Consider the following 27,450-nt stretch of genomic DNA (forward strand, 5'->3'; position numbering starts at 1 on the left):
AGCATCTACCAACTGGAGGTACAGTGTGCATTAAATGTATTTTGCTTTGTTTGTGAAACCCAGAGAGAGCTCAGCGTTGTGGTGGTGGAAGTTAACAATGTTAGCTTGCTGACTGGGGAAGGAAAAAGATCCAGCTAAAAAGTAGCACAAGCAAGGTCTCTGAATTGTTACTTTGTGGATCACAAACTTCTGAGACTTTTTCTGCCAGAAGATCTTGAGCAGCAAAGGAACAAAATACATGAGCTTGCTGCTCACAAGATTCTCCTGTTAGTTTTGAGTCAGATGGAAGTTCAAGAGCTGTAGAGTCTGACTGGAAATGTTATGGTGCTGTTACCTTTGGACTTACCTGTTGGTGGATTACTCAAGCAGTGGGTTTGTCCTGTGCTGGGTTCAGAGGCAAGAGCTGGTTCAGCACGAAGCAGGCTGCATTACAATCGGCCTGGCAGCACCCATGTTGTTTGGAAAATTGACAGCTTGAGGTTTGTGTCTCCGTAATCAGGAGCATGTCGGGCATTTCTTTGCTCCTCTGTTACTTAACTGTAGATTAGTTTACATGCAGTTTGATGTTTTGGCTTCATGCAGGTTACCTTCCTCCCCCTTCATTACACTGAATAAGCCAGAACTGACTGTAATCCTCCTACCGTTAACGTTTTTGTTAGGTCAGCTGAAAAGGGCTCTAAGAAGTAGATTTTTAAAAAAGCCCTTCCTGCAGCCCAGACTGGCTGGGGAGGGAGCATGCCATATGGAAATGTCATTCAAGGATTGAGATTTGAGAGGGGTCTGGTCAGGTCTGATCTTCCATCCGTTTTGCTTCCCCCACTGCCCTCCCCCCGACTCCAGGAGAGCAGACCAAAGCCAGGACCACCACAGCAGTGTTTCTCTTAGATAGGTAGGGCTCTTGTGCTTTGTAAAATACAGCAGAAATGGTTAGTGGAGTACCGTATGCTTCAACTGCCATGGAGAAGTAAGGCCAAGGAGCCCAGAGCTGAGTGCTTGAGAAGGGTGGGTTTGATGTGGGGGTCGCCTGGAGGATATGGATCTTAGTCTTTGAGCATTCACACTTTTAAAATGGAGCCACAAAGAGTAGATAGGCATGGAGACTGAACAGCCAGTGCTTTAATCAAGTTAGACCACAGAATGACAGAAGAGGACAAAGCTTGATAGCATAGCTTGATAGGAGTGCTGAGATGGGAACTAGGGAGGGACATTGGAATGCTGGGAGAGAGAAGAAATGCAAGGAAACTCTGCTTCATGATTTCTCTTCTTGTAAAGGCCAGTCACATTTTGTAATAGAAAGAAATACCTTACTTATATATTTGTTCAAGTTTTGTATTTGAATTGTAGTTAAAACTATTAATCTGCTCATTGCTAGTTGTAGTATAGATAGAGTTGTGGCCATTTCAGAAATAAGTAATGTGACTTCTTAGAGTGCTTAGGGCAGGTTGTAGTGAATACTCAGGTGAAGTATTGTTACTGTATGGCTGGTCTGTAACAGTATTTATCCCATGGGAAATGTGACTGCTTTGAGCCTAATATTTCTGTGTATTGAAGAGTACATTCTGAAGCTGAAGTCAAGAGGAGTTCTGCTGCTGACCTCAGAGGAGCCAGGATGGGACTGGTGAAAACAGAATATAGATGAATTTCTATTGTTTGGTTTCTGCGTATTTTTGATAAATTTCTGCTTTATTCTCTGATTAATTTCTCTTAAACCTTTCACTGAAAGACCTTGAAAAGAGATCTGTTAAAAAGCATAAAGGTGCTTTGTCTCAGACACTGCATCTTTCCTTACTCATCTAGTATATTCTGTTCCCATGCAGTGGCATAACTTCAAACATTAACAGTTCTCTGGAGGAGGTTGTTACCTTTCTAGTTTTTCTCTACGTTCTGCCAGTAGTCATGTTGGCCTCATGAAGTAAACCATATTTAAAGCAAACAAAAAAACTAACTGAAGTTTTCTGCTAGAATGTCACTCTTTTTTATCATGGATCAGTCATGTTTTCCCCAAAATTATTAAACAGAAAAGAGGGAATATATGTATGTTGAAGCATGACTGCTTTGCACCCCTCTTCTCCCAGAAATAAAACTCAAGCCAAAAAGGTCTTAATCTTAAATGACTAGCACCCAAAACTCATCCAGAGTCAAAACTTAAATTTTCTTTTTGGTGAAAAGGTTTTTTTCTGTTGTTTCTTTTTTTTTTTTTTTAATATTAGTTTTGTTAAGCACAGCGACACTCAGATCTCATCAGTGCAGCATGTGGTACTGGATGAATGGCACATGTCCACAAGCTTAAAATTTAAGTTTGGTTACTGAAGTGTTTCATGCCTTCTCTTCCTCTATGAGACGAATCCATAGTTCTGCACATTCTTTGGCTTCATACTGGAACTGCTGCATGTGTAACCCTTTGGTTTTAAATGCTTTGTTACTGATTCTGGGGATATTAGGAAATAATACTTGCTTTGTTCAGTTCAGTCAGGTTGTACGTTTAAGGGGAGGGGACTTTGGAGGAACAGGTAAGAGTGAACGTTGGGCAGGTGTGTTCCCTCTTGGAGATACCTGTGCAAGCAACCAGTGTGGTAGATCAGAAAAAAAAAGAAAGGTGACATTAAGTTGGCCCTTACTCCCTTGTGAGAGGTGCAACCCCTCTGACTTGGTGGTGCTGGAAAAGCAGCTCTGGAAGGGTAACGCTCTCTTTTCCGTATTGCTTCTTTCCATAACTTCCCTGTATGGTCATAAGACAGCTGGGTAGGATGAGAGAGGGAAATAGATGAATTTTCCTTTTCTTTCAGTTTGCTGATGTAGCGTATTCTGTATGAGCTGATGCTGTAAAGGAAGAAGTCACCTGTGGATGTTAGCAAGCCTTAGCAGATTCGTTCTCTCTCTGCTATCATTACTAAGCAGTGCTATGCATCTGCTTTACTTCTTGGGACAGATTGTAAGTTGACAGCCAGCCCTTTAGAACTGCCACCGTAGTAAGAGTTGTGATAGTGTAGCTATGGAAGACATGGATATGCCCAAAACCTCACACCTGAAATTGTCTGATTTGTTCTTTGCAAGGGGAACCATTTCAGTAGCATTCAAAATTAGATAAATTTTGTTCATTTCTTTAGTGCAAAGTATCTGCTTGCCACACAAAACTATTTAAAAGTATTCTTCAGTGATCATGCTGATTATGTGCATTTCAGATATGCATATCTGATTATATGCATTTCACTTTCCCTTCAAGGCACGCTTACTGTGTTTTGCTATTTTTAATTACATTTCTGCTTTCATTTTGATAATCCTCAGCATCACATCTTGTAGCTAGAGTTGCAGTTCTGTTGTCAGGCTCCAGATAGAGTTTTGCTTTGGACTTCTTTTGTTTTTTTCCTTGCCAGGGATCACGTACAAGCAATGCAAGAAAGAAAAGCACTTCATACCTTACTGGCTAAGAAGCAGGAAGATCTCCCTCCTAGGAGAATGAAAGATAGCTACTTGGAAGTTATTCTGCCTTTAGGAAGTCAACCTGAAATAAGAGAGAAGTATCTGAATGTTCACAACAGTGTAAGGTAACAAAGCAACTGTCTTACACGTACAGGAAAGTGTTAACTTCATTTACCGTAGATGTAGAGGTAGGTAGCTAATTGTCAACCCTCTCCATGCTGTATCTTACAGATTTGGAAGGATACTTGAAGATCTTGACAGTTTAGGAGGTATGTATCCATGCTTTTGTAAAGAATGCACGGGTAATGCAGAGTTTGAGTACTGTTGAGTGCAGTTACAGTGTGACCTTAGAGAAGGAATCCCTTCAGTGTGCCTTCTTGAAAAGGAAGGGAAAAAAAGAAAGGTACTGATACTGAAAGGATGATAAAGGACAGGCAGAAGGAAAATTGCTCAGCTTCAGCCAAGTTTGGAAAGGATCAGCTACAAGAATAATTTACAAAGAAATGATCCCAACTTATTGAGTCTGCATTGAGTATTACATCGGAGAAAATCTGTGGAGTGTGCTATTTCGAATTAAAATGTACTATTTTTCTCTTAAATAAACCCCACAAAACAGCACACAGACCCCAACTGATAGCGAGGGGCAAATATTTTTATCTTCCCTTTGGGGAGAAGAGAGAATAAGATGGAAAGAGAAGAGTGTGTCCATTGAGAACAAATGAAAAGCACTTGGTATAGATTCTTGGGTTCTGTTTCCTAATTGATGTTAAGGGTAGAAGCAACTCACTTGTTCCATGAGTCAGCTTTCTTAATTTTTTTCTCATTTTCATTTATTCATGGTCTTTAAAAGTTTAAAGTCTTCAACTTTTGTAGCTAAAATAAGTGCTGGGTTAATATAACTTGGTGATGCTTGTCTCTTAAAATACCACCAGTTGACTTCTTTCGTTGTCAAAGTTCTGTAGCTGGTTGGGAGCATTTTGGTGGAGGTTTTTGACAAAAAATAATTCAGAGGAAGTTCTGAAGAGAAATCTGGGTTTGGGGGGAAGAGGCAGAAAAGGAGTTTTCTGTAGGTCCAGATGGGCAAAATTGAGTAAGGCAGAGAATTGACATATCTATCAAAGATGGACAAAATAGCTAGAGGATTCCTATTTCTTTCTGAAATGTAGGAGATAGCAACCTTGGTACCTATCCTGAATTAGAAAGGGAGACTCAAAACTGTTGTCTACCGTCCACTGGGATGAGCCTGTTTTTCCACCTGTGCTTTGCTTATTTTCCCTGGAAATCTGAAGATCTTGCTGTTTTCCTGTTGCAGCCCAGAATGTCTTTGCCTTGTTTGCAGTCATACTGGGCGTCAGTCACTTCCACTGGGGTTGTGCTGCTCTGAGTTAATCGAGATTCTGCCCCTGTGGCACAATATTGAGTATGGTGGTCAGCAGTTTTCACAGGAAATGGTACCACTTCATCCTCCCCTCAGTATATTCTGTGACCTCAGCAAATGCACCACAGAAAGGTCAGCTTGACCTCCAGGTTTTTGGTCTTTGCCCCATCCAGACCTTACTGATCATATTGATGGCTGGAGTTGGTAGGCATAGCAGTGTTTAGAATTGTGACTGCAGTACATTTAGGGAAAGAAGGCAGTATAACCTGGAAGGACAGAGATCTCCTTTCTCTCTTATCTCATTAAGTGCAAAACTTTGTTCATGGACGTCTGTGTTGAGTGCAAATCATCTGAGTTCTAGAGAAACAATCTTGGCAGCCTTGTATTGCGCTGAGGAGTCTGTTTACTTGGATGAACTCTTGTGAGCAGCGCTAATTAATTTAAATAGTGGTTTGGCCAGTAGTAATTGCAGTGTGATAAATATCTCTGACTATGCTTTTATGCCTGTAAGGCACAGTTTATCTAATCTGCACCTCTTTAAAGGGATCAGTATTTGAAAATAAGTCTCCAGATAGTGTGTATCCTTGGACAACCCGCGTGGAATCAAAATAGGAGGTAGGAAGGCTCTGAGGCCATGGGCTGCAGGGCTAAAGGGAACAGAGTAAGTGGGATTGGAAGTAGAGGAACTGTGGGTTGATTTAAAGCGCTCAGCTAACTTTCCCTTTGTAGTAAGTAAACATGCATATAGCTGAGACAGCTACTGAATCACTGTTTTCTTTATAAGAACCCTGTGAGTTACATACATGAAAATGGGGAAGTTGTGTGCACTCCTGCAGTACAATACTGTAGTTTTGTGGGTGCTTCTTATGCCTCACAAAGGCTTTGATCTGCTCCACTGAAGTTTTTGTTAAAGTGTAGGAAAACAGAGAGCTGACTCCCATCTTTGGTCTCTCCACAGTTCTTATTTGCTACACCCACACCAAGCAGGAAATGCAGCCAAGGTCTCCCTTATCAATAGTCACGGCTCTGGTGGATAAAATCAGTAAGTGGCAATTTGATCAGGGGAAATGGCTTCATCTGTTTGTCTCAGTCTTTCAGCAGCTACTGCCTTCCCATCATTGGTACTCCTATAAACCTTCTTCCCTCTCCTGTTCAGTTCGCTTTGTCTTCTTTTGACTTTGAACTCTGATTGCTGTGGGTTTTGTCGAAGGGAGAGGGAAGAGGGGTTTATAGATGCTTTTCAGCATTTCTTATTTCCTTTCAAAATATGACTTTCATGCTTTTTATACTTCTGTGCTTAGTTTTAATTTGGCACATGTGTTTCTTAGCTTCGTTACTGACCAGTGTTTGTTCTGGTGGAGCTGGACCTTTTTTGTGTCACATGTTCTGCAGAGGACTTCTGTGGGTCTGCCATCTGTCTGCCACTTGTGTGCTGATTTCCTCCTCCTCTTCTGGCTCGGAAAGGCTGGTGAGACAGAAACTGCAGGCTAGCAGCGTGGTCCCTTGGAGTAGTTGCCTTTTCTGGGTTGTCTGTGTGTGTGTGTTGCTACTTTCAGAACTGAAAAATGCTTTAGACATCTATTCTTTCTAATATTAGATGTCTCCAGTAACCTCTAATGTTTGTCTTGTAGATTTGTGCAAGAAGATTATATATCCAGACTGCGACATCAAATTCACTGGCAATGTTTCTTGGGTTGGAAAGACCTCAATGGAAGTGAAGATGCACATGCTGCAGGTTAGTTCCCATGACTTCTCTCCATCCTACCACAGTCATGAGGTGCTTCGGGGTGAGTTCTGGGTGATGACATTAGCAGTCTAAATTGTGTTTTTTAGAATAACTGGTTTTGAAGGACTTGAAACAGCCCAAGTGTTTCAAGACCAAGATTGACTTCCAGTATTCTAGGTGCAGCAAGATACTCTGTTGCTAATCTTTCTGTGGAGACAGACATTTCTCTTAACCAGCATTTTGTAATTAAATGGGAACACAGTACTCCTACAGTGAAAGTGGGTGGCTCAGCATTGTCACAGAGAAGTTTCTCCCTGCTTTTGAAAAACTGCATTTTATAGATGTGTAACTTTTACTGTTGGTATTCAGATTCAGTATTCAACTGTACCTCTTGTGTTCATCTTACCCACTGCGTGGTGTAATTATTGCAATAAGTATTAAATACTTAATAATGGAAAGTAAATTAAATGAAGGGTGTCACCAGGCTACACTGTGCAGGAGCAGATGGAATTTTAATAACTCAATTAAAAAACACTTAACATTTCTATGGTATATTTACTGTCAGTTGATTAGTTAACTGAGTAATTTAATTAGTTAGAGTGACGGGTATGCTATGGACACCGAAGTGGTGTTAGTGGCTGCAATTCAGATAGACAGTTCTTTGATTCGTTTTTGTCTCCTTAAGTGATGTCTCTGAATCTGTGATTCTGTGTTTCTCCGATGTGGAATATCCCTGGTGCTGCCATCAGCAATAATTTGGTTTTGGCCTTTCTCAGAATAGAGGGCAAGTGGTTCCTTTTACAATGCCTGTGTTGATTTCCTCCCGCCCCCCAGATGAAACTCCCAGCTAATAAGCATTCCCTGCTTAGTGTTTACAATGCAGAATTCCCAAAACCAGGGTTTAAATTTGTGCCACCGGTTCGAGAGATCTTGGAAGGGATGACAGAAAGCCAAAGGGAACGACATTAACAGTGGGGTCACATAGTTGATGTTAAATGAATAGCTTGCTAAGCACCTGTACAGTTCTATTGTTCAAGAATACACTGGTTTCCTGTCTCTCTCAGCTACATGATGGCGACTACAGCCCCGTGTTGGATGCAACCTTTGTCATGGTGGCCCGGGATCCGGAAAATAAACGGTAATTTGTACGACAGGAAAACGGTCTTCAGACTCCTGCTGTGGTACAGGCAGTGAACGTGGCAGCTCGCGGTGTACGTGTAGAAACTGTGCAGGGCAGGTGATAGATAAATCACGTAGTGGGTCTGCTCTGCTTGCAAGTGTTACTTTGCTGGGGCAGGCTTCACAGCCTTGATTTCAGCGGTCAGTTGATAGGGGGGACTGGACTGCTGGTAGCCTTGGGATCTTACCCTTTCTTTAGCAGTTTTCCCTCTGTTCTGGTGAACATAGAAATGAATGAGTTGGCTAGAATCCCACCTGTGTTCTACACTACTTGTCAGAATGAATTGCTTTCTCACCCTAAAAAAAAATGATGTTAAATCTCAGTGGTTAAATAGCTCTTGAATTAATGTTATTAATTTCCTAATAGACACGGTAGGTGTCATCAGAAGAACACAGCCTAAAACTTGGTTAAGTAATGTGGAACTGATGAGTGTTCTGAAAAAGTAAATTAAAATTGAATTAAAAATTAAAACCAAAATTAACATTACTTTTCTCATTTCACTCTTTGCAACTGTTTAGTTATTAAAATAACAGGATGCTCAGCTTCAGCTTTGGGTTATGTGTTTCTAGCACTAGAAAAACATGGTTGTATTTCTTGCCTCTTTCTTGTACAGCCTGCAAAAGTAATAAACAGTTTTGTTTCTAACTAGTTTAAAGAATTACCTGTACTGAATGAAGAGGGATATATTTAATGAGGGGATTTTGCTTGACATGATTATTTAGTCCTGACAATACTATAAGTAGCTATTAGGTTGGTTTCCTTCAGATTTATATGTGTAGAACCCTTTAGCATGCATTTAAATGTATATGTGTATACATATATACTCATATTTATGATTCTTATTTTGCAAAAGCATTACCTCAAACCTGATGTAATTCTGCACTAGCAGATTGGCTAAGGACAAGACTCCATGGACTTGTGCAGATAGATAAAAACTTCAGTGGCTGTTGTTCAAGCCAGCTGGTGATTGGGAAACATTTTGTCCATAGGAGCAGAGTATTTATTCTGTGTGAGGTAAAAACCTTTTGGAGAGGTACAGGGTGTGTTAGGTTGGTTGTAGTGCTACAGAAACATGGGTTTGTGTGACTTTTGGACTATAGCAAAGTCACATCTTGGCAGCTTGGGGCTTGGGCAGGCAGAGGAGCTGATGTAGATGTGTCCTGAGCCGAGGAGAGGGAGAATGAACTCTGAGGTGGAGAAGGAGCTGGTGTGTCTCCAAAATCCAGAGCTTTAGCCCATCAGGAGAGAAGAGTCTGTTCCAAGTGAAAAGGTCCTTTCTGCATGCCTCTTGTCACCAGCCCAAGTAGAGGTTTGGGGTAGAGGTGAACTGTTCAGCAAAAATAGTAATTGGAAAAATAGCAATTGGAAAAATATTACTGGGTAATTATGGGGTAGAGTGGCTCTTGAAGGTAAGCATTTGCCTTACCTCATTGAAAGAAATAATTAAATGTTACATAATTAGGTTAGAGTAAATGTATTCGTGTAGTAAAGTAAACAGGCAGCCTCATATCTTCTTTGATAAGTAGTACGTGTGGTAAACAGCTTTTGGCAGTTGATAAGCCTGTCCTGGGAACACGTAGATTATAAGAACACTTGCTGTCTATAGCACTGTGCTCTTTCTATCCCAGGAGCAGGAATGGCACCGTTCAAGTCTTGTGTATCTCTTTTAGACAATCTGAGACCATCATGTCTTTATTTGCTGAGTTTCTAAGCAGCTTTCTGCTTGAGCAGTCGGCATTATGATCTGTGGGTGCAGTTTCAGCTCTGTGAGCCATCCATCTGTGGCTCTGACTCTCCCTCAGTTATACTGGATAAGGGTCGGATCACTTAACCATCTCTTCAGGGTTAAAGCTGGTATGATATTCTCTTGGCAGCTCCCACATAACCTGAAGTCTCTGTCTTTTCATCTTGTAATGTGTGTATAAGCAAACATGGGATAGTTACAGTGTTTTCTCAGGGCAAATTCTCACATTGTTTGTAACTTTAAAAAACGTTCCTGTCCCTAGACCAGCATTTGTTAATCCACTCGTTCCTGAGACCCCTGAGGAAGAAGAAATCTTCAAGCAAGGGGAATGTATGTCATGCTTCCTGGTAGTAATGCACATCTGCTTCAGGTTCAATTTAGTAGCTGGAAGGAAGTAGGCTTCAGAAGTTCTGCTGCTTAGAAATGCTCCTAGTTTGAAATGTTTCATCCTGTTTCATAGTGTAAGAGTTTAAAAGCCTGCTATCGTGTTCATGGGAACGCTTTAGCTGAACTGACAGACAGGGTACTCCTGTCATGCGCCCCTCTAGACCTTTGTGCTTCCAAGATGCTCGCCCCACTTCAGATCTGAGCGCAGCACAGGCTTTCCTAAAGGTGTGGCCGATGGATTGCCCCCACGGTGGGTCTGCTGGGTGTATCACAGCTCCTTGCCTGCCTGATTTCCCATGTTCCTTTTGGAAAGAAACTCCGCAAAGGACAGGGGGGAGAGCAGAAGAATGAGGGTGTAGCTCTGTCTTCTTTTATTTCAAGCTGGCATTTTAAAGCAGAGCAGTAGAGAAACATTAAAGACGGAATAAATGGAACAGAAGATCTTTGCAGGGTTAATTTCAGTCGTCATGGCCTGTGGTAATAAGCTGTACCATAAATTTGTCTTCTTGCACCAGTGGCAAAACCAGGAAAAGATTGTTCTGCAGGGTTTCTTGTCTGTTACTTGTTTCTGTTCTTTGAGGGGAGTACATAAAGATTTCTGTAGAAGGGGTGGGTGGGTATTTATATGTATCAAGGCTCCTCATCACATTGGTGAGGTGACAGCAAACTTAAGCCTTACTTGTAATTCAGTGCAGTCAATTCTAAAAGGCAAATTTCTGTTTGAATCTATGGGACTGTGGAGTTACAGCTTTTAACTTAGCAGGGAGAAAGTAAAAAAGGAAAGAGACAGCTGATTCCGGGTTAACATCTCCAGAGCCAAGCCAATTTTATCTTTTTCTCTGAACACTAATATAATTTCTTTTTTTTAAAAAATGTTTAGCCAACAAGCTGAAGAGGATCGATTTCAGCACTGCCTCCTTACTGAAGATGGCTCCCACTGCAGAAGAAAGAAACATCATTCATGACATATTCCTAAATACTTTGGACACGAGGCAAGAAGGGGAGGGTTGGAGGAGAACTTTTTATAAACTTAATGTTTATAAATATCTTAAGTATGGGATGCAGGGGAAAATGGCCAGCCCCTTTTCAGTGGTCTGTGGGGACAGGACAAGGGGCAATGGCTGCAAGTTGGAGCACAGGAAGTTCTGCACCAACATGTGGAAGAACTTTTTCACAGTGAGGGTGACAGAGCCCTGGGACAGGCTGCCCAGAGAGGCTGTGGAGTCTCCCTCTCTGGAGATATTCAAGACCTGTCTGGACGCCTATCTGAGTGACCTGTCCTAGGGAGCTGCTCTGGCAGGGAGTTTGGACTCAATGATCTCTGGAGGTCCCTTCCAACCCCTATGATTCTGTGATTCTGTAAGAGGGCAGTCTGGAATAGAGGCACACAGCTTGTTTTCCTGTTTTGCGATTTAAACTCTGGGGCATTTTATTTGAAACCCAAGTGCCAAATTTAACGTGATGTCGGTGCCTCTTAAGAGACTCTGCCATTCAAGAGCATTAGCTGCAGTAAAGGTGTCAGTACAAAAAGCTGAGCAAGCTGCTAGGGATAATCTTGAGGAGATAGGTTGGTGATGTTTAACCCGGTAAGGGAATGGAATGGCTTTGCAGCGGTGTGACTTGACAACCTAAGATTTTTCTGCTGCAGTATCTAGGAAAAAAACCTGTGAGGGTGGGAATTGGCCATATTGCAATGTGCTTTAAATGTAATACTGGGCAACGTTATTTGAGAGAGACTGTTGGTTGGCGCCCTTCTGTTATACTTGAAACCTTGTGAAACACACTTGTGAAACCATCTAGTGCTGACAGTGATAGAACAGTGCCTAATGACAGTAGTGCAATGGTGTATTTGCAGATAACTTGCAAGCATTATACAATTGTTATTTTCAAAACTGTTACCCAAGTGAGGTGTGCTTTACCTTAACATTAGCAGAAGCTTTTTATATGCATTCTGTCTGGATTTGAAAACCAAGCCATCTGCATGTTTTATGCTGAATTACTCTCTTAGCTCAATAGGTGCTTTTAATTCCCATTATGACTTAAAAAACAGAGCAAGAGTTCTCTGACAAAGTGTGTGCTTTGTAGCTGTGATTCATCCTTTCTTTCATGTGCCCTTCTCAAGCTTGTTCATTCACATAAGCTTGAACGTGAGTAGAAGAGAGCTCAGGAGTGTAGGCTTCCTGCAGGAACAAATCACAGTATTGCTGCAGATAAGGCTTTGAGGTCAGATGGAACAGCACTTAGTGACCCAGCTCTTGGAATTTGGGGTTTTTTGGTGGGGTGGGTTTTTTTATTTTTAGCATGTGTCTGCATTTGCTTTTTGTGCATTTTTGGCTTGCTGAATTCTGCTGATGTGGGCTATAAAAACATTATTGTCTCTTCCCAAGGACAGTAAGTTTCCGGAGTCGGAAATTACCGCCCAATTCAGTGTGGATGGAAGATGCAAAGCTGAAAGGCCTACAGATTTGCCATCCTCAGGTATTTTGAAAAATCCTAATGAATTACAGAAACTTATGAATTGTCTTGTAAGATCAGTCAGTCCATTATTTTCTTTCAGTCCTGCAGTCTTTGTGATGTATTTAAAGCTTAGTTTCTTTTGCCGTTTTTGTACTTCTGTACTGATTGCCACTGCAAAATAGAAGATTTTTACTTACTTTGTTTTTTTACCAGACTACACACACAGCAGTGTGTAAGTTTGGGTTCTGGTTCCTGACCCAGTTTTGAGTTTTTATCTTGCCTTGCCAAGTGCATCAGATAAGCACCTGTGAAGTGCAGTTGCCTTGGCCTTTTGGACTCCTGCATATGTATCTCAGTGCTGTTGATACATTCAGACACTGGGAGCTCTGTTAAACCCTGTGAACTGGAGTGTGGCACAACGCTTTGAGAAGAATGTGTGTGATGTAACAGTTTGATTCCCGTTTCTCCATACAGGAGCGGAACATCTTCAACAGGATCTTTGGGGGGTTTCTCATGAGAAAGGCGTTTGAGCTGGGATGGGCAACTGCCTGCAGCTATGGGTGAGTTGCAGACCCACAGAATTTATGTAGCCCAGAGCACTGTGTGTGTATGCAGAGGTCAGGAAGCTAAGCTAACCATCCAAATGATGGTCTGAGCAGAGAGGACCTGGGTGTCTAGTGGAATCTTGCACTGTTAGTGCACAGCACTGTTCTATTTAGAGCATCTGTTTATATTTACCAAGAGATCTGCATCTTGGAGCTTGTTTTTTAAGCAAGTAAGCGTGTGAAGATTGAAGATACATCCTTTTTCTCTCTTCTTTTATCTACCAAGCTACTCAGGTTGGCTTTGAAGAGACGTTTTCTTTCTACCCATGTAAAATAGGCATTCTGTCAGACAAACGTGTCTTCTCGTTCCGTACGCGAGAGGAGTGGTTTCTGAACTGTGTCTAGTAACTGCTTGTGCTCAGAAAGCGTGAGCAAGGTCATCACCCAGCAAAGATGGATGCCTAAGTTTAATACTGATACAAAGTGAAACATTTTGTGTCAGTGCTTGGAAAGCTGACGTCCAAGCAGTGATGGCATCAAGACTGCCTAGCGAGTGTAAGTCATAAGATACAATAACGATGCAATAATGTGTCCTTAGAGCGTGTGCATGTTAATGTGTGAGAGGTTTCCCTGCAGTTACTTTTGTTTTGGGTGATGACCTAATGCTTTAGCACTTCCTGTGTTTGAGGGAGAGATCTGATTTCTAGTAACCCTTCATGAAAGTGCTGACAATGAAACACGTACAATTTCTCCAAGTACTCCTGTTGTTCTTGAGAAGAAATTTCTTCTCCTTGCACAGGGGTTCCAGACCTTTCATCGTATCCGTTGACGATATCATGTTTCAGAGGCCAGTCGAGGTTGGATCCTTATTACTGCTTTCTGGACAGGTAGGAGTGGATTTCTGTTTGAAAAGGAGAAGTTACCTTTGCTGCAGCCACTGTTAATGGCTGGTGCTGAACAGTGCGTTACGGGAGCGTGTGACGTGTCTTGTTGAACAGTGAAGCCTGTCACCGTTTTTCAGTGCCAGTGAGACGTTATGAACTGTAACTCTTTATCTTATCTGCACAGGTCTGTTACACAGAAAAAAACTACATCCAGGTTCGAGTACACAGCGAAGTTTATGATGCAGATACCAGGGAGCACCAGACAACCAACATCTTCCACTTTACATTTGTATCGGAAAACGAGGTCCCACGGGTTGTCCCCAAAACTTACGGAGGCAAGTATCCAATCAGTGCATTGCCATCACAGCTCTGTGGACAAGGCAGCTTGCTTTCTGTTGGGACATCTGTCATTTTACTCGGTGAACCGTTGGCATTTGAACAAGCCAGCAGGATTTCATGGCAAACCATGTTTAGCTTGTGCTTTGGTGACAGTGTGGGTTGCTTCTTAAACTTACCACTCTGTGCAGCTGCTGTAGCAGTAAGTTACTAATGCAGTTCTCTCTCTTCTCCACCCTATTTCAGAATCCATGCTGTATTTAGACGGGAAGCGACACTTTGCTGCCACCATGAAAGAAATCTGATGCACGTCGAATGCCGCACCAGCAGCGTAGCAGCATGCTGTCTTGGAAAGAGCTGTCACCAGGGATGGCTGACAAACAGGTGCTTGCAACACTGAAAAAAGCACCCTAAATCAAACCCCAACCCCACAACACAAATGACTTTTAGTTCTATTTATGTATTTGCATATATTTGGGTTTTTTATTCTCTGCTGCTAAAATTTGTTGAAATCTACTTTTACAAGCCAGTGCTAGGAAAAAAGGCTGAAAAAATACAATCTTAAGCTTCAGATAGCTGCTCTTTGCTCTCAGAGATCTCATCAGACCTTCGCTGTCTTGTCACCACCTGCCTTCTTTCCCTTAGTAGCTCTCCTTTTTGCTTTCTTGATAAGGGATAGAAGCTGTATCAGAAGAACGTGTGCAATGAGTAAATACGTGCAGGCGAAGCTGTATGACGTGCTGCCTTGTGTAAATTAGGTTTAGGTCTGTCTCTGTTTTTTGAACAAGGATGCATGCATCTGGGCTGCAGCTTAAGCTCAGAAGCTACTGGTGTGAGCACAGCGTAAAGCAGGTGTTTCCCCTCTGCTGGGCTTTTGCAGGGTTGTCGCAGCTTCTGTTTTGGTGAGTTTCATGTTCCCTTGGAAGGAGACTGATTTTTGTGATGAAACGAGGTAGCCAGATGGTCTCTTCTTGTGTACAGCCAGTCCGTGCCAGCCTCTTCCAACTTCTTTAAAAAAAAAAAAAAAAAGTATATATAATTGTGAGTTCCTTAATGAACTATTTCTCTTGGCCTGTAGAGCAGGGATCTGATTGGTGAGATTGGGTGGGACTGGGAAATGGCATCATAGAGCAGAATGTTTTGGGTGGTTAGGGCTTGGGAGCAGTAAAGGTGAAATGCTGCTCAGATGGTAACGGTTGTGTTTGATGCTGGAGTTAGGGGTCCGGAGAATCTCTGTTGAGCAGCTCCTAAGTTCATCCCACTCAGGTGAGGTTCAGGTAGAGGACAGCCTCCTCAGATGGATTATTTGTTTGGTTCCTTGGTAGACTGCAGTGAGCATTGCACAGCCTTCACGGTTGTCAGCTTTGCCTGTGGAGGACAGAGTCATTCCCCACCACAGAGGGGACACCACGGCAGCAGGGACAAGGTATGTGATACTGACGTGCTTCTGATGTAGTGGAGATCCTGGAGATTACTAAAATTGTCTGGCCCATGAAGTCCAACATCCTGAAGTAAGGAAGGTGATTAGTCACCAGCATCAAAATTGGACCTCTGGTACCTTCAAATTAGGACTGATACCCTGTCTGATGAAGATACCTGAAGAGGAGTAGTTGGGCTCAGTTGCAGGTTAAATGGGTGAAATATGATGTCTTTCAGTACACAAGAACAGACTCTGGCTTCCCTGCCAGGTTTAAAATCTTCAGGAAACAGCAAGGAGAAACAATGTGGGCTGGCACAGATGTGTGAAACAGGTTGATAAAATAAAGCAACAGGTTGAACTTGTATTTCTGAGTGAGAAGGTTTGAGAAATTCACCAGCAGGACCAGCGTGCTTTGGTGCTAGGGTGGCCTGATGGTCGTGGCTCCTGCCAGCTGCTTGTGGTCCGTGTGAGGAGAGCGAGCACTGTGATAACCCCCACGTTCTACATCAGCCTTGCCATTCGCCCTGAGGCTTGGCTGCCCGTGCTTCCCCACTTGCTGGCTGTCCGGTGGGGGCACCGGGGTGGGATCAGATCAATGTGCTGCACCAGTAGGAAGCTCCTCGGTGCTGACATAGTTTCTCTCTTCAGCCACACTCCAGTGCTGACTCAGCTGCTTGAGGGTATAATCTTCTTCTTTAATGGTTATGACACTATGAATATATATTGTATCTTCTGTTTTTCTCCTCTGTAAAACTCTGGAAGCTGCCTATACTTGATTTACTACGCAAAGAAAGAGCTGCAGTTCTATCCCAGCTTCTCCCCTTGCTGCATGGGTCACTGTTGGCTCTAAAGACTAAGCCTGAAGGCAGGGTGTGTTGGGAGCTGTTTCAGAGCTGTGTGTTACTGCTGACTACCTGCAGGGTTTTGCCATTGACCTGGAGGTTCTACCTGGGTCACGTCTGTATAACGTTTCTAAGTTCAGGGGGTACCAACTTCTTCCTCTACTGCCTTTTCAGCTGTATTTAAACGTGAATTTATAATCTTCCAAATTCAGCCTTTTGGAGGGGATTGAAGAGGAGAGAGAGAGGCAGTAGAGTAGGGAGCAAGGCATGACTTCAGAAACTCTGGTGACAGGGAAGAAGATGAATCCTGCAAATGGAGATGCTTAGAAGAGTTAGTATGTTTTCAGAGTTTGTGCTAATGTACCACAATCACAGTAGTTAAAGAAATCTATGTACAGGCAAACAGAATGTGTCTATATACATACATATGTAAAAGATATATGAAATACATATACAGTAATAAACAGAAGGCCACAGAATATGTGCTTATGTGTTTTTTACTCCAAGAAGGTAACTCTTAAGTTGTTACCCTTTCTGGTAACAGGTATCTGTGTTCAAGGGTATCATTTATGCAGGAGGCTGTATACCTCCTTGTGTGAGATGAAATTCTTCTCAGATCTCACCTTCAGAATGAAAACATTTTACCATTGTATCTAATGCTGAGTTTAGATTGCAGCTTCATGACCACCTGGTGCTGCTATTTCTTAGGCAGGCTCGAGCGTTGGGCTTGTTTTGTGCCTCGGGCTGGTTATGTGTATCTGTGTGGTAGCTGTGCCTGCATTCCTCAACAGAGTTAGTTGAACATTCTGTGTATTGATGTTTTTGGTGCTCCAGGCTTGTTGAAGGCTGTAAATAAAATCCCAGGTAAAACGCATGGAGCTGATTTACATCCTAGTAATGCAAGTGACTGCCTCTCTGTGTGCTGTCTCTGCTCTTTGAGATCCCCATGGGCTGGAGCAGCATAGGGACCAGCCTTTGGCGTTTGGCTTTGGTCCCACCAGGCCTCTGTTAACCACCCCAGATGGGATGAGGAGCTGCTCCTTTCCCCAGGCCTTGCAGGGACTGGGAAGCTGGGGCTTGGTGGAGTTGTGCTTACTCTGCCCTAGGCATGTGCTAGGCGTTGCTGGCATCGGAGCTAAAGCAGAGGTCAAGCCTCTGCTTTCCACCTGTGGCAACTCGTCTGGGGAGCTGCCCAGTACTCACTGAGGTCTGGAGAAACCAGGGAACAGGAAAACGCAGCTGCTGGTGTGGCCCTGCAGCACTGTCATGAGGGGTCTGTGTGTAGGGAAGGGAAATGTATGGTCTGGTGGGGGAAGGGTAAGCAACTTCTCACAAGTGTGGGATCCAACCAAGAGTAGTAATGGAGTGGTGCTAGATTGGAACTAGGAGGAAGCCTTCTCTGGGGCTGAACTTCACTTCAGGTGTTGGTTTACCACCTGCACAGCCTCTGGGACACCATGTTAAAAAGAGGGAGAAGAAAGACTGGATTTTAGGAAAGATTTCTTCACTGAAGGAGTGGTGGTGGAATCAAAAAAATGGGTAGACGTGGCACTTCAAGAGATGGTTTAGAGGTTACGGTGGTGTAGTGCTGATGGTTGGACTTTGATGGTCTTGAATCCACCCTTGATGCTTCTATGATGGTAAGACAAGACATTCTTAGGAAAGGGCTCTCCAGTGCACACAACATGACATGCACCTTGCATGGAGGCATTTGTTTCCCTTGACAGAAGATACCAATGTACGTGAGGAGCAAGTTTCTGGTGATCACTGGACGCACTGGCACTCCTCTTGGGAAAGCCCACAGGTACTCCTCAGCCTCAGAGCCCCGGTTAAGGACCCTGTGCTGACCCTGTGGATGTCTGGTGACAGTGTGGGGTCAGGGAAAAAATTCAGACCTTGTGAAATGGAATTGATCTTACCAGCATGGAAAAACTGACCAGCTCAGCTCCTGAATCACAGGGATGGGCACTGCTGTGTTCTTCCCACGGCAGCTGTACCAATTAGGTAGCACAGGGCATGTTCTTTGTAGTTTTAAAATGTTTCCCAGCTTTGGATAGACTGGAAATTTAATTTAGCAACGGTAACTTATTTCTGGCCTTCAGGTTAATGGCTCTTGTCTCTGGACTACAGACTAATATGTACCATAACTGAGTGGTTGCCTACTAGTAGCTCCTACAATGTGACCAAGTGGACAAGATTTGTGCAGAAATTAAGTAACCGATCAATAGCCAGAGTCATGAGGCAGAGATGCTAAGAGAAGGGCATTTTGGGAAGACCAAGCATCTGGACAGGGCTTACAGGGAAAACCTGTTTCATGAGAATACTCTCTGGTACCTAACGAAGTACCTGTGCTTCACACAGGTCAGGCTCCTGCTTAAGCAGCAGGACCTTTAGTGCTCCACTGCAGTTAAGTATGAGTCAAACTCAAGAAAGTAACAAAATTAATGAAATTTTATTGGCAAAAATTGGAAGTCGAGTGTGACCGATGGAATTCAACAGAAGCAAACTTCAGTTTAGTTTATCAAAATACTTCAGTTTTCCAGCTGGATCTGGAATTATCTGTGCAAGAAAGAAAAGGAAAATGTTAGTCTAAAACCCCCTGCAAACACAAGCTGTAAGACCAGAAGAACACAGCATTTCATAACTCAATGCTAAAGCCAACCCACAAGGAGTATCGAGGAGTACTTTATTGGTTGTCTTGATTATAGGTTACTATTTACCTCTAAAGATGCCTACCAGCTGTTGCAGAAAGATTTAACTAACGGGGGGAAGAGAGAGAGTGCAGGCTACCAAAGGAAGAATTTTGACAGTTGGGAGCACATACATCTATGTTGCTCACCCCAAAACCAATGTATTTTAATAAATTAATGTCTGTAATCAAGAATCTTAGAATCTACTTACAGCTCTTCCCTTGGCCACCACACTCTCATGGCTTCCTCTGGTTTGATCTAATTAAATCAAACACATTTAGAAGGCATGGCAACATCTTCAGTAAAGTCTTTTTGAACTACTTTGCTATTTAAATTACCTGCATCTTTTGCACAGAAGAGAAAGAGTTGTGTATTGGTGTAATTGGTAAAGCTTGTGTATTGGTGTAGATTTTTAAACTGGCAGCATTGGAGCTGTTAATCTCAGCACTGTAAGAATGCTTTTTAGAAAGTAGGTTAATGTTGTACTATTTAGGTAATGCGTGGTTATGGAGGGCAGAACTCTTCAGTGCCAAAATACGTCTGTGAGGCCAGCCAGCCCTCATTCCTTTCACAGTTTTAATATCCAGCCTCCCTCACTAAGACGCTCTTCTGTGAGCTTGGAATAGGTGACACCTCATCTTATATCACCCTGGGAAGTCTTCACATCCAGCAAAGAAACACGCTTTGGCATTCCACTGTTTTTACTATCCACTGCAATCCTCACTCCTCCGTTTAGTGGCTGCTGGGAGCTCCTTTTTTCTGAGATGGCTCTTAAACAATGACACTCTGTCACCACCAGATAGTCCAGAAGCAAGCTCAAATACATGACAGTGAGCTCATCTGAACAAGGCACCTCAGCCCTCTGCCGAGGCTGGATGCAAGCCCAGAGAACACAAACAAGTTCGAGGGGCGTTTATCTGAACCCCGGCTCTTCTGCTGGTGGTCACGTGTGGGCGAGTAGTAACGAAGGAGGAAGAGCTGTTGCACGGTCAAGCAGTGCTCTCTGCTGGAGTTCTGACAGTGGCACTCGGGCTCTGCCAGGCACTGCAGCTGCCTGGGAACTTGCATGTTTCTTTTTTTTTGGGTAGTGCCCGGGATCCACAGTCAGACTCAACAGAGGCAAGACTTTATACTGACACACAGCTGAGAAGATAGGACAGGCTTGAGAGCTTCCAACTTCCTCTCATCAGGTGTTACACCAGGAACAAAGTTCTCGATCACAAACTCACTGTTGCTCAGGAGTTTTGTTCATACACAGGGAATTTGAAAGAACTGGAGTATGTCCAGTGTGAGGGAAAGGAGCTCCTAAGGAAATCAGTAGCAACCCAAAAGCTGTAACTAGAATAATGTGAGTTTACTCACATCATTTCATTGAAAGCTGCAGAGATTGTGGATTTGGCTTTAGTGGCAATGATAGCTCAGTGTTTTCCAGTAGTACATGCATTGAAATACAAACAGTGACTTACTGTTTCACTGCCAGGTTTCCAACCAGCAGGGCAAACTGGAAGGAAAAAAAGGACAATGTTAATAAAAGTATTTTTACACATTTATTTCTGTGCACTTAATATTCTCTTTCTGAACTTGAAGCAAACCAGCACACTACTACTGCATGCAAACATCAGCAACTATTAAATACATGGAGGCATTTAGCTGGATGGATGTCTATGCCTTGGTTTAATGCTCATGCCCTCCTAGACAAAGTACTGGCCAAGCAGTATCTGAGAACAAACACCTATTCTAGTAGAAACAATAGTTTCCCGATAAAATCCAGGTGGCTACACAGAGACCTACCTTTCTGTCTTTAAAACCAATGCTAGGGGAAATTTGTTAGCAGGGAGACCAGTTCAAAGGTTCCCCAAGAGAGTGAGCGATTTCACTTGACGCCATACTCAGCAGTGAAGGGGTTATGGTGTGCAGTTAACAGGCAGCGTGGCTGGGAGCCCTGTGACAACCTGTAGTTACACATTCTGGGGTGGGGCGCAGCTCTTACCCACTCAGAGCTCTCCCTCTGAGGCTTTAGCCCAGTGAGGTAGGACGTTACACTGCTTTAAAACACATTAGGCAAAACATCACAAATGAAATTGGGAATTGTGGAGAATGTTTTTTTCCTGTTCTATGAACCATAGAATGGTCTGGGTTGGAACGGACCCCAAGGATCACAGAGTTCCAACCCCCCTGCCACAGGCAGGGACACCAACCTCCAGGCCTGGAGGCCTCCAGGATGGTTGGCATCTCAATTATTTTCATAACACCAAAATGCACTGAAATACTTGGTCTGATTGTTCATGGGCACGAGTTTTGTACAGCTTTGTGCTTGGGACAGATGGTACAGAATGCCCTCACACTCAGTCTAAGGGACACTTTATCTGCTGCATTCTCATGGATGTGAAGCAAAACGTGAATTACTATGCTAGAAACAACCTATGGAGGTACCATGACCACAGAATCTTGTAGCTGGGCAATCAAACCACATCCACTGCGCGAGACTAATGTCTAGTGCTACTGAGTATCACAGAATCATAGAATGGTCTGGGTTGGAAGGCACCCCAAGGCTCATAGAGTTCCAACCCCCTGCCACAGGCAGGGCCACCAACCTCCAGGCCTGGATCTGCACAAGGTTGCCCAGGGCCCCATCCAACCTGGCCTTGAACACCTCCAGGGACAGGGCATCCACCACCTCTCTGGGCAGCCTGTTCCAGCACCTCACCACTTTCTCTGTAAAGAACTTCCCCCTAGTATCTAATCCAAACCTTCCTTCCTTTAGCTTCAATCCATCCCCTCTTGTCCTGCCATTATCTACCCTTTTAAAAAGCTCATTCCCCTCCTGTTTATATGCTCTCTTCAGGCACTGGAAGGCTGCAATGAGGTCCCCCCGCAGCCTTCTCTTCTCCAGGCTGAACAAGCCCAGTTCCTTCAGCCTCTCTTCACAGAGTACCTTCCTTCCAAAAAGTTACAAATTGAGCTCCCAGTCTAAGTAAAACGATCTTCAACATGAAAGCACTGAAAAGAGCAACTTCTCCAACATGAAAGCACTGAAAAGAGCACCTTCTCCGTGCTTGTCTGTGTACTGGAATGCTTGTACTAAACGAAGTGTTTCGTCCACGGATCTGCCGACCGGAAGGTCATTCATCGTGATCTGTCGCAGGATTCTCTTGTCATCGATAATGAAAAGGCCTCTGTGGAAACATTTTACTGTGTGTTAGGAAACAGAACAAATTACTGTCTGGTGTTTACACACTATTTTACATCTGTCGGGTGGGAAGAATCCGATGCCTGCAAACACCATGCAATACCCACCACCTTAGGATACTACTAAGCTGCTATTCTTTACCTGGGGTATCAGATCATGTGAGCATATGGTTCTTTGCAGAACATAAACCTAAGCTTTGGCAGGCCCTGCCACAGAAAGCTGCAAATGCTGTGACCCTACAGGGATCAGCAAAAGCAACTAATCAAGTTTATGAAAGATAGACCTCTTGAGGCATTAGTTACCCTCAGTCTTGACTCCACTTGGACTTGGGATGTCCCTGAGTAACGGTAAATCCGGGGTATTCTGTGTGTCTGCCCAGCCCTAGGTATCTGCTGATGGCTGCTCTTAGATAGGGTATTATTCTCCACCCTGCTCTGACTTATTATGGCTAATTTTTTGTGTTCTTCAATACATATTTTGTCTCTCAGCATGAGTCCTCAAGGAAAAACTGCTCTCAAAAATTTTAAATGCTTCTTTAGATACAAATCAGGAAGTACTACTCTAGCAGAACAAAATGAACTGTATCCAAGTGAAATACCTAAGTGTGTGGCCTTGATCTTCCAGATATACACCGTAATCCTTTGAAATTTGGTGTGTCAAATCTGAAAGAAGCGGAATCTTCATAGGTCCGAGTCCCCCTTGTTTTCGAGGAGTATTAATCCTTTGAAAGAAATAAGATACAGATGTACTTCTCATACAGACTTCTATTCCCTACACAAAGTTAAAAGCAACAAACCTGAGCAATACAGACAGGAGGATTTAGCACAAGTGGCTTTCTCTTTGTTCTGCACACAAGGGAGATAAATACTATTTATGGTTCGAGCAAAGTGTTCAGCAGAACTTCTGCAGGGTTTGGCCACATCTATTAATAGTGACCTCTTTCTTATCACTCATCTTCACTTTACACTAATGTCCTCGTGAACTGGGATGGTGTAACGTGTTTAGAGATACTTATATCCTTCTCTCTTTTCGTCTTTTGTATTTCAAGTATTTGTCTTTTTTGACTGAGACACGTTATTTTTCAAGCAGTACATATTTAACAAGCTTCAAAGGTAATAAGGTACTTTTGCACTCTAGGGTTAAGAATTTTTACTACTGGGAAGTACTTTAAACATTTGTATCAAAAGCATCACACCTTTACACGTTATCATACACCTACAAGGGCTACAAATCCAGGGATATGGCTTTTCAGCTAAGATCAACCCACCGGTAATTTTTAGTGAAAGGCAAGGGTAAGATACATACCAGGCTAAATGAGTGAACTTGGAGTCCACAGAACATGCCACAACTTCGGTGTTTATTGCTCTGAATTCTTCAATCCTGTCGCTGAAGGCGATTATCTCAGTGGGACATACAAAGGTACTGGATGATTTAAAACAAGACACGGTCAGAATTTGATAAGACATCTGGTAAATTGTCTGTTTAATTTAAAATGGCTTCATCATAAACAATTTCAGCTTTTATTTATTTTTGGGGGTTTTTTTAATTGCTTCTTCAAGTATTAAACCAAAATGCTCATAAGTCTTCCAGCATCAGACTCTAGCTTAGTTACAAATGAAGATTATAAGCCTGCAGTTATTTTACAATCTGGACACAAGTGTTTTTACAGTGACTTTCTGTTAGACTTTATGAATATTAAGTGGCTGAATTTAAGCACAATACGCCAAATTTTTTTCAGAGGAACACACTACAATTTCTTGTTACTGTGCATGTCTGCAAATTTTAACTATTTTGACTTGAACTTCTTCCACTACAGAAGAAACAGAGTGGTAAAGATCACAATTTCCAGGGCCTCAAAGTTAAGGGCCAAGAGCCACATTGTTTCCTTTCTAACCTTAAGGTAGTTACGCATCTCTGTCCTCTTTTTCTTCATTTTGTGGAAAAGAATGGGACTGTCTGGTAGAAAGCTGAGGTGTTTTCACTCAAGCAGTGAAGTCACCACATTCTGGATAAAGGAGGACAATGTTACATGTTCCTCGAATGTTCTGGGAAGAACTTGAAGGGAAAATGCCATCTCTTAATGCCCTGCTTAGGGTCTGAAAAATGTAGCAGGGATGCTGTCTTCTGTTTACAGCAGCCATTTACAGCATGGTACAGAACATAAACACTGCTACAGACTGGAAGGGGTTTTTCTTTACTGTGTGTGGAGACACAAATCAGTGGATGTGCTTATAAGAACAAAGAATGTGCTGCAATTTTGCCAACGCACAATGAAAACACAAATGCAAAGAATATGCCTTCTTCTGTTGCTCCTTTCTTCTCCCCCAAACCCTTACCAACCCAAAAACCCAAGACCTCCAAAAAAAGAGAAATACTAATGAAACTTGAGTCCAGTGTAGCTGCACTCAGTATGACTACAGTGGTCTTACTTACAAGTCAAGAGGATAGAAGAAGAAGACGAGATATTTTCCTTCATAATCTGTTAACTTCAGCTCTTTAAACTCTCCATTAATGACTGCTGTTCCTTCCCAGTAAGGTGCTGGCTTGGAGACTGAAAAACAAAGAACGTTCAATCGAAAGTCAGAACACGAGGCACGTGTTCAAACAAAGCTGTTCGTTCGTTACCTCGCCTGTGCACAAGGCCAACCGTGCTCCCTGTCGCCTGAGAAACCACCTCCTGCACACAGTTAGAGAAGGAAGCTTTCTTACCCCTTTAAAAAGTTGGCTGCTGGCAGGGGTTACAGAGCGATGAAGAAACAAAGGCTTCAGTACACATGGAAAGTAAATAATTTGGCCGATGTGTGCTGCTACGTGAGCCCTGTGAATCTCTGAGAACCAAGGCCACACAAACCGTATCTGGGCACACTGAAGAAACCACGTGTGCGTAGCGCTCAGCTCACGGCTGAAGATCGGCCAGGCCTGAAGGAGAGGCTTCACAGGTTTTCAGGAACCCTCACCACTTCGTTACAAATAGCTGTTGGGAATCAGAAGCGTTAAGATTGGTTCCAATTCACACTGCTACCTGGAGTTTAAGTCCACAAAAGGTACACGCTACAACACGGGTAGGGGCCAGTGCCCAAAACTGCAGCGCGTGTTTAGTACCTTACAACTCCTAAGCAAACTGTAACTTGTAGACTGTTGTGTTTAAAAAAAATTTCCAGTTAAAACGCACTAAATGTATTTACTTTGCCTATCAGAAATTGAAATATTAAAAACTGCTCTTCTGGGTACTCTTTTCACAGTAATGTGAATAGTTATTGAGTCATTTACAACAAGGACCGCAAAAAAATACCCCAGATTACCAGACGGTGCCCCTGTGTGGGCTGGCAGCCTGCTTTGGGTTTGCCTGATACAGCCCACAAGGGATGTGGTACTATGTGAACAGAGAGTCAGTAGGCATGACTGGTGATTTCAGTTTATGTTTTTTTTAAGAAATGATCTTCTTGTCTCAAATTTTCACCAGAATTTAGGGGAATTTTGGCTGCAAATTTAGGCTGAGAGAGTTGGGCTTGTTCAGCTTGGAGAATAGAATGAATGCCCCAGAGGGACGTTATAGCGGCCTTCCAGCACCTGAAAGGTGCCTATAAGAAAGCTGGGGAAGAACTGTTCACGAGGGCATGCAGCAGTAGGAGGAGGGGTCATGGTTTTAAACTAGAAAAGGGAAGATTTAGGTTTGGTATTAGTAAAAAAATCTTCAATATGAGGGTGGTGGATCACTGGAACAGGTTGCCCAGAGAGGTAGTGGAGGCCCCATCCCTGAAGACATTCAAGGTCAGGCTGGATGGGGCTCTGAGCGACCTGATCTAGTGAAGATGTCCCTGCTTACTGCATGGGGGTTGGACTAGATGACCTCTAAAGGTCCCTTCCAACCTAACACACTCTATGATTCTATGAATTCTTTCTGGCCACATTTCAAGCTCCAGATTTTTTTTTTTTTTTGATTTATTAACTGAGTTTTTGTAAGTATGGGACTGTTTTCAATTGAGAGCAAGCATTCAACTTCAAGTGACGTCGAGCTTCCATCCTACTCCTCACAAAAAGGCGACAGCACTAATCTAATCTCTTTGCAGCAAAACATCCTCCCCAGCTGCCCTTCAGATTACTGGGGAGAAGGAAGAGAAGTTAAATGACAGATGTGGCACCTTTAGCCATTGTTAAATGAAGGTGACACTTCTGGGTTAAAAAAACCGGGCTAAAACGCGGTAACAACTCACATTACAAAGGGAGGAAACCCCAAACCAATTCGGTTGCACATGTCTTGTTCTGTTCTCGCTTGCACCTAGGTCTGCCATGAAGAATTCACAGCACAAGGGGAGGCAAGCGACGGACCAAGCCCGGCATCACCCGGTGGGCGCTACGGGAGGTGACCGGTCAGCACGTCTCATCACCGAGCGCGCAGGGTGTTCAGCGCTCCCCGACGGGGCAGAGCGGCGGGATCCCGGCAGGGAGGTACGGGGGGGGAGGGCCGCAAGCCCGCCCGCCGCGGAGGGCCCAGGCGCTCGGCCTGACGTGGCGCTGCCCGCCGCCCCCCTCCCCCCCCTCACTCCCCGCGTCCGTTAACGGCCCCACGCGTGGACCCAGCTCCCCCCGCACCGCGGAGCGAGTGGAGGTGCATTGCGGGAGCCTCCCCCTCCCGCTCCGGGCCGCCCTTCAGTAGCAGCGCGACAAAGGGGTGCCCCAACGGCACCCCCTCCCTCCCGCCCAGGGGCCTCTCCTACCCGCCCGCCGCCCCTGCGCTCCCTCGGCAGCCCCCAGCCCCGCCCGGCACCTACTCTTGGCCTGGCTGAGGTGCAGCGAGTGGTCGGAGACGGGCACACGAGCCGCCTCCCCGGGGTAGACCTGCCCCCCCGCGTAGTAGTGGCACTGCTCGTCCCCGCGCTGCCGCCCCGGGCGCGGTTCCTCCGTGTCTGTCGCATCCCCTCCCAGCGCCGCCGCCAGCAGCACCAGCAGCGGCAGCACGCAGCGCCGGGCCCGCCACCCGCCGCCCGCCCGCAGCCGCCGCCGAGTCGCCTCCATGGCCCGCCGAGCCTGTGCACGTCCCCGCGGCGCGGCAGCGGAGGGGCGGTGGCGGGGAGGAGCTTGGCCCGTCCGCTCGCACACGCTTCCATCCGCACGGCCAGTCCCCCCGGGGTTCCGCTCCAGGCGCGGCCCCTCTCGTCGCCCCGCGGCGGCTCCGTGAGGCGAGACGGGGGCGCGGAGGCCGCCGCGCTGCCGCCCTGTCCGGCTCCGCCGCACCCCAGGCCTTTCGGTG

The 27,450-nt window shown here is 44.2% G+C and overlaps 2 protein-coding genes across 2 annotated transcripts; one reads left to right on the forward strand and one right to left on the reverse strand.

The window, feature by feature from the left end:
• Positions 1 to 3,375: 3,375 nt before the first annotated feature.
• ACOT9 (acyl-CoA thioesterase 9) lies at positions 3,376 to 14,362 on the forward strand (the record flags this gene model as incomplete). Its single annotated transcript, XM_084268394.1, has 12 exons — positions 3,376 to 3,545; positions 3,652 to 3,689; positions 5,757 to 5,840; positions 6,430 to 6,533; positions 7,589 to 7,662; positions 9,711 to 9,778; positions 10,716 to 10,827; positions 12,223 to 12,313; positions 12,767 to 12,852; positions 13,637 to 13,724; positions 13,906 to 14,056; positions 14,304 to 14,362. The coding sequence occupies exons 1-12, from the start codon at positions 3,391 to 3,393 to the stop codon at positions 14,360 to 14,362; spliced, it is 1,110 nt and encodes a 369-aa protein (XP_084124520.1). The 5' UTR covers positions 3,376 to 3,390.
• Positions 14,363 to 18,752: 4,390 nt separating this feature from the next.
• PRDX4 (peroxiredoxin 4) lies at positions 18,753 to 27,230 on the reverse strand. The gene is made up of 7 exons (XM_084268228.1): positions 26,972 to 27,230; positions 24,633 to 24,750; positions 23,505 to 23,621; positions 22,798 to 22,920; positions 22,055 to 22,185; positions 20,476 to 20,510; positions 18,753 to 18,878 (listed from the first exon to the last, which is right to left on the reverse strand). The coding sequence occupies exons 1-7, from the start codon at positions 27,213 to 27,215 to the stop codon at positions 18,828 to 18,830; spliced, it is 819 nt and encodes a 272-aa protein (XP_084124354.1). The 5' UTR covers positions 27,216 to 27,230; the 3' UTR covers positions 18,753 to 18,827.
• Between the last annotated feature and the right edge of the window lie 220 nt (positions 27,231 to 27,450).

This window comes from Gallinula chloropus, assembly GCF_964237585.1.
Source record: "Gallinula chloropus genome assembly, chromosome: 1".
NCBI classification, from domain to species: domain Eukaryota; kingdom Metazoa; phylum Chordata; class Aves; order Gruiformes; family Rallidae; genus Gallinula; species Gallinula chloropus.

What these genes read in the sequence shown, in the direction of transcription:
- PRDX4 (XM_084268228.1), bottom strand. Translation starts at nt 27,215, where the DNA reads ATGGAGGCGACTCGGCGGCGGCTGCGGGCGGGCGGCGGGTGGCGGGCC. An exon ending in TTCTTCTATCCTCTTGACTT is followed by an intron (nt 23,622 to 24,632) that starts GTAAGTAAGACC and finishes TAAATCATCCAG; the next exon opens with TACCTTTGTATGTCCCACTG. An exon ending in CACAGACAAGCACGGAGAAG is followed by an intron (nt 20,511 to 22,054) that starts GTGCTCTTTTCA and finishes TTTTCCTTCCAG; the next exon opens with TTTGCCCTGCTGGTTGGAAA.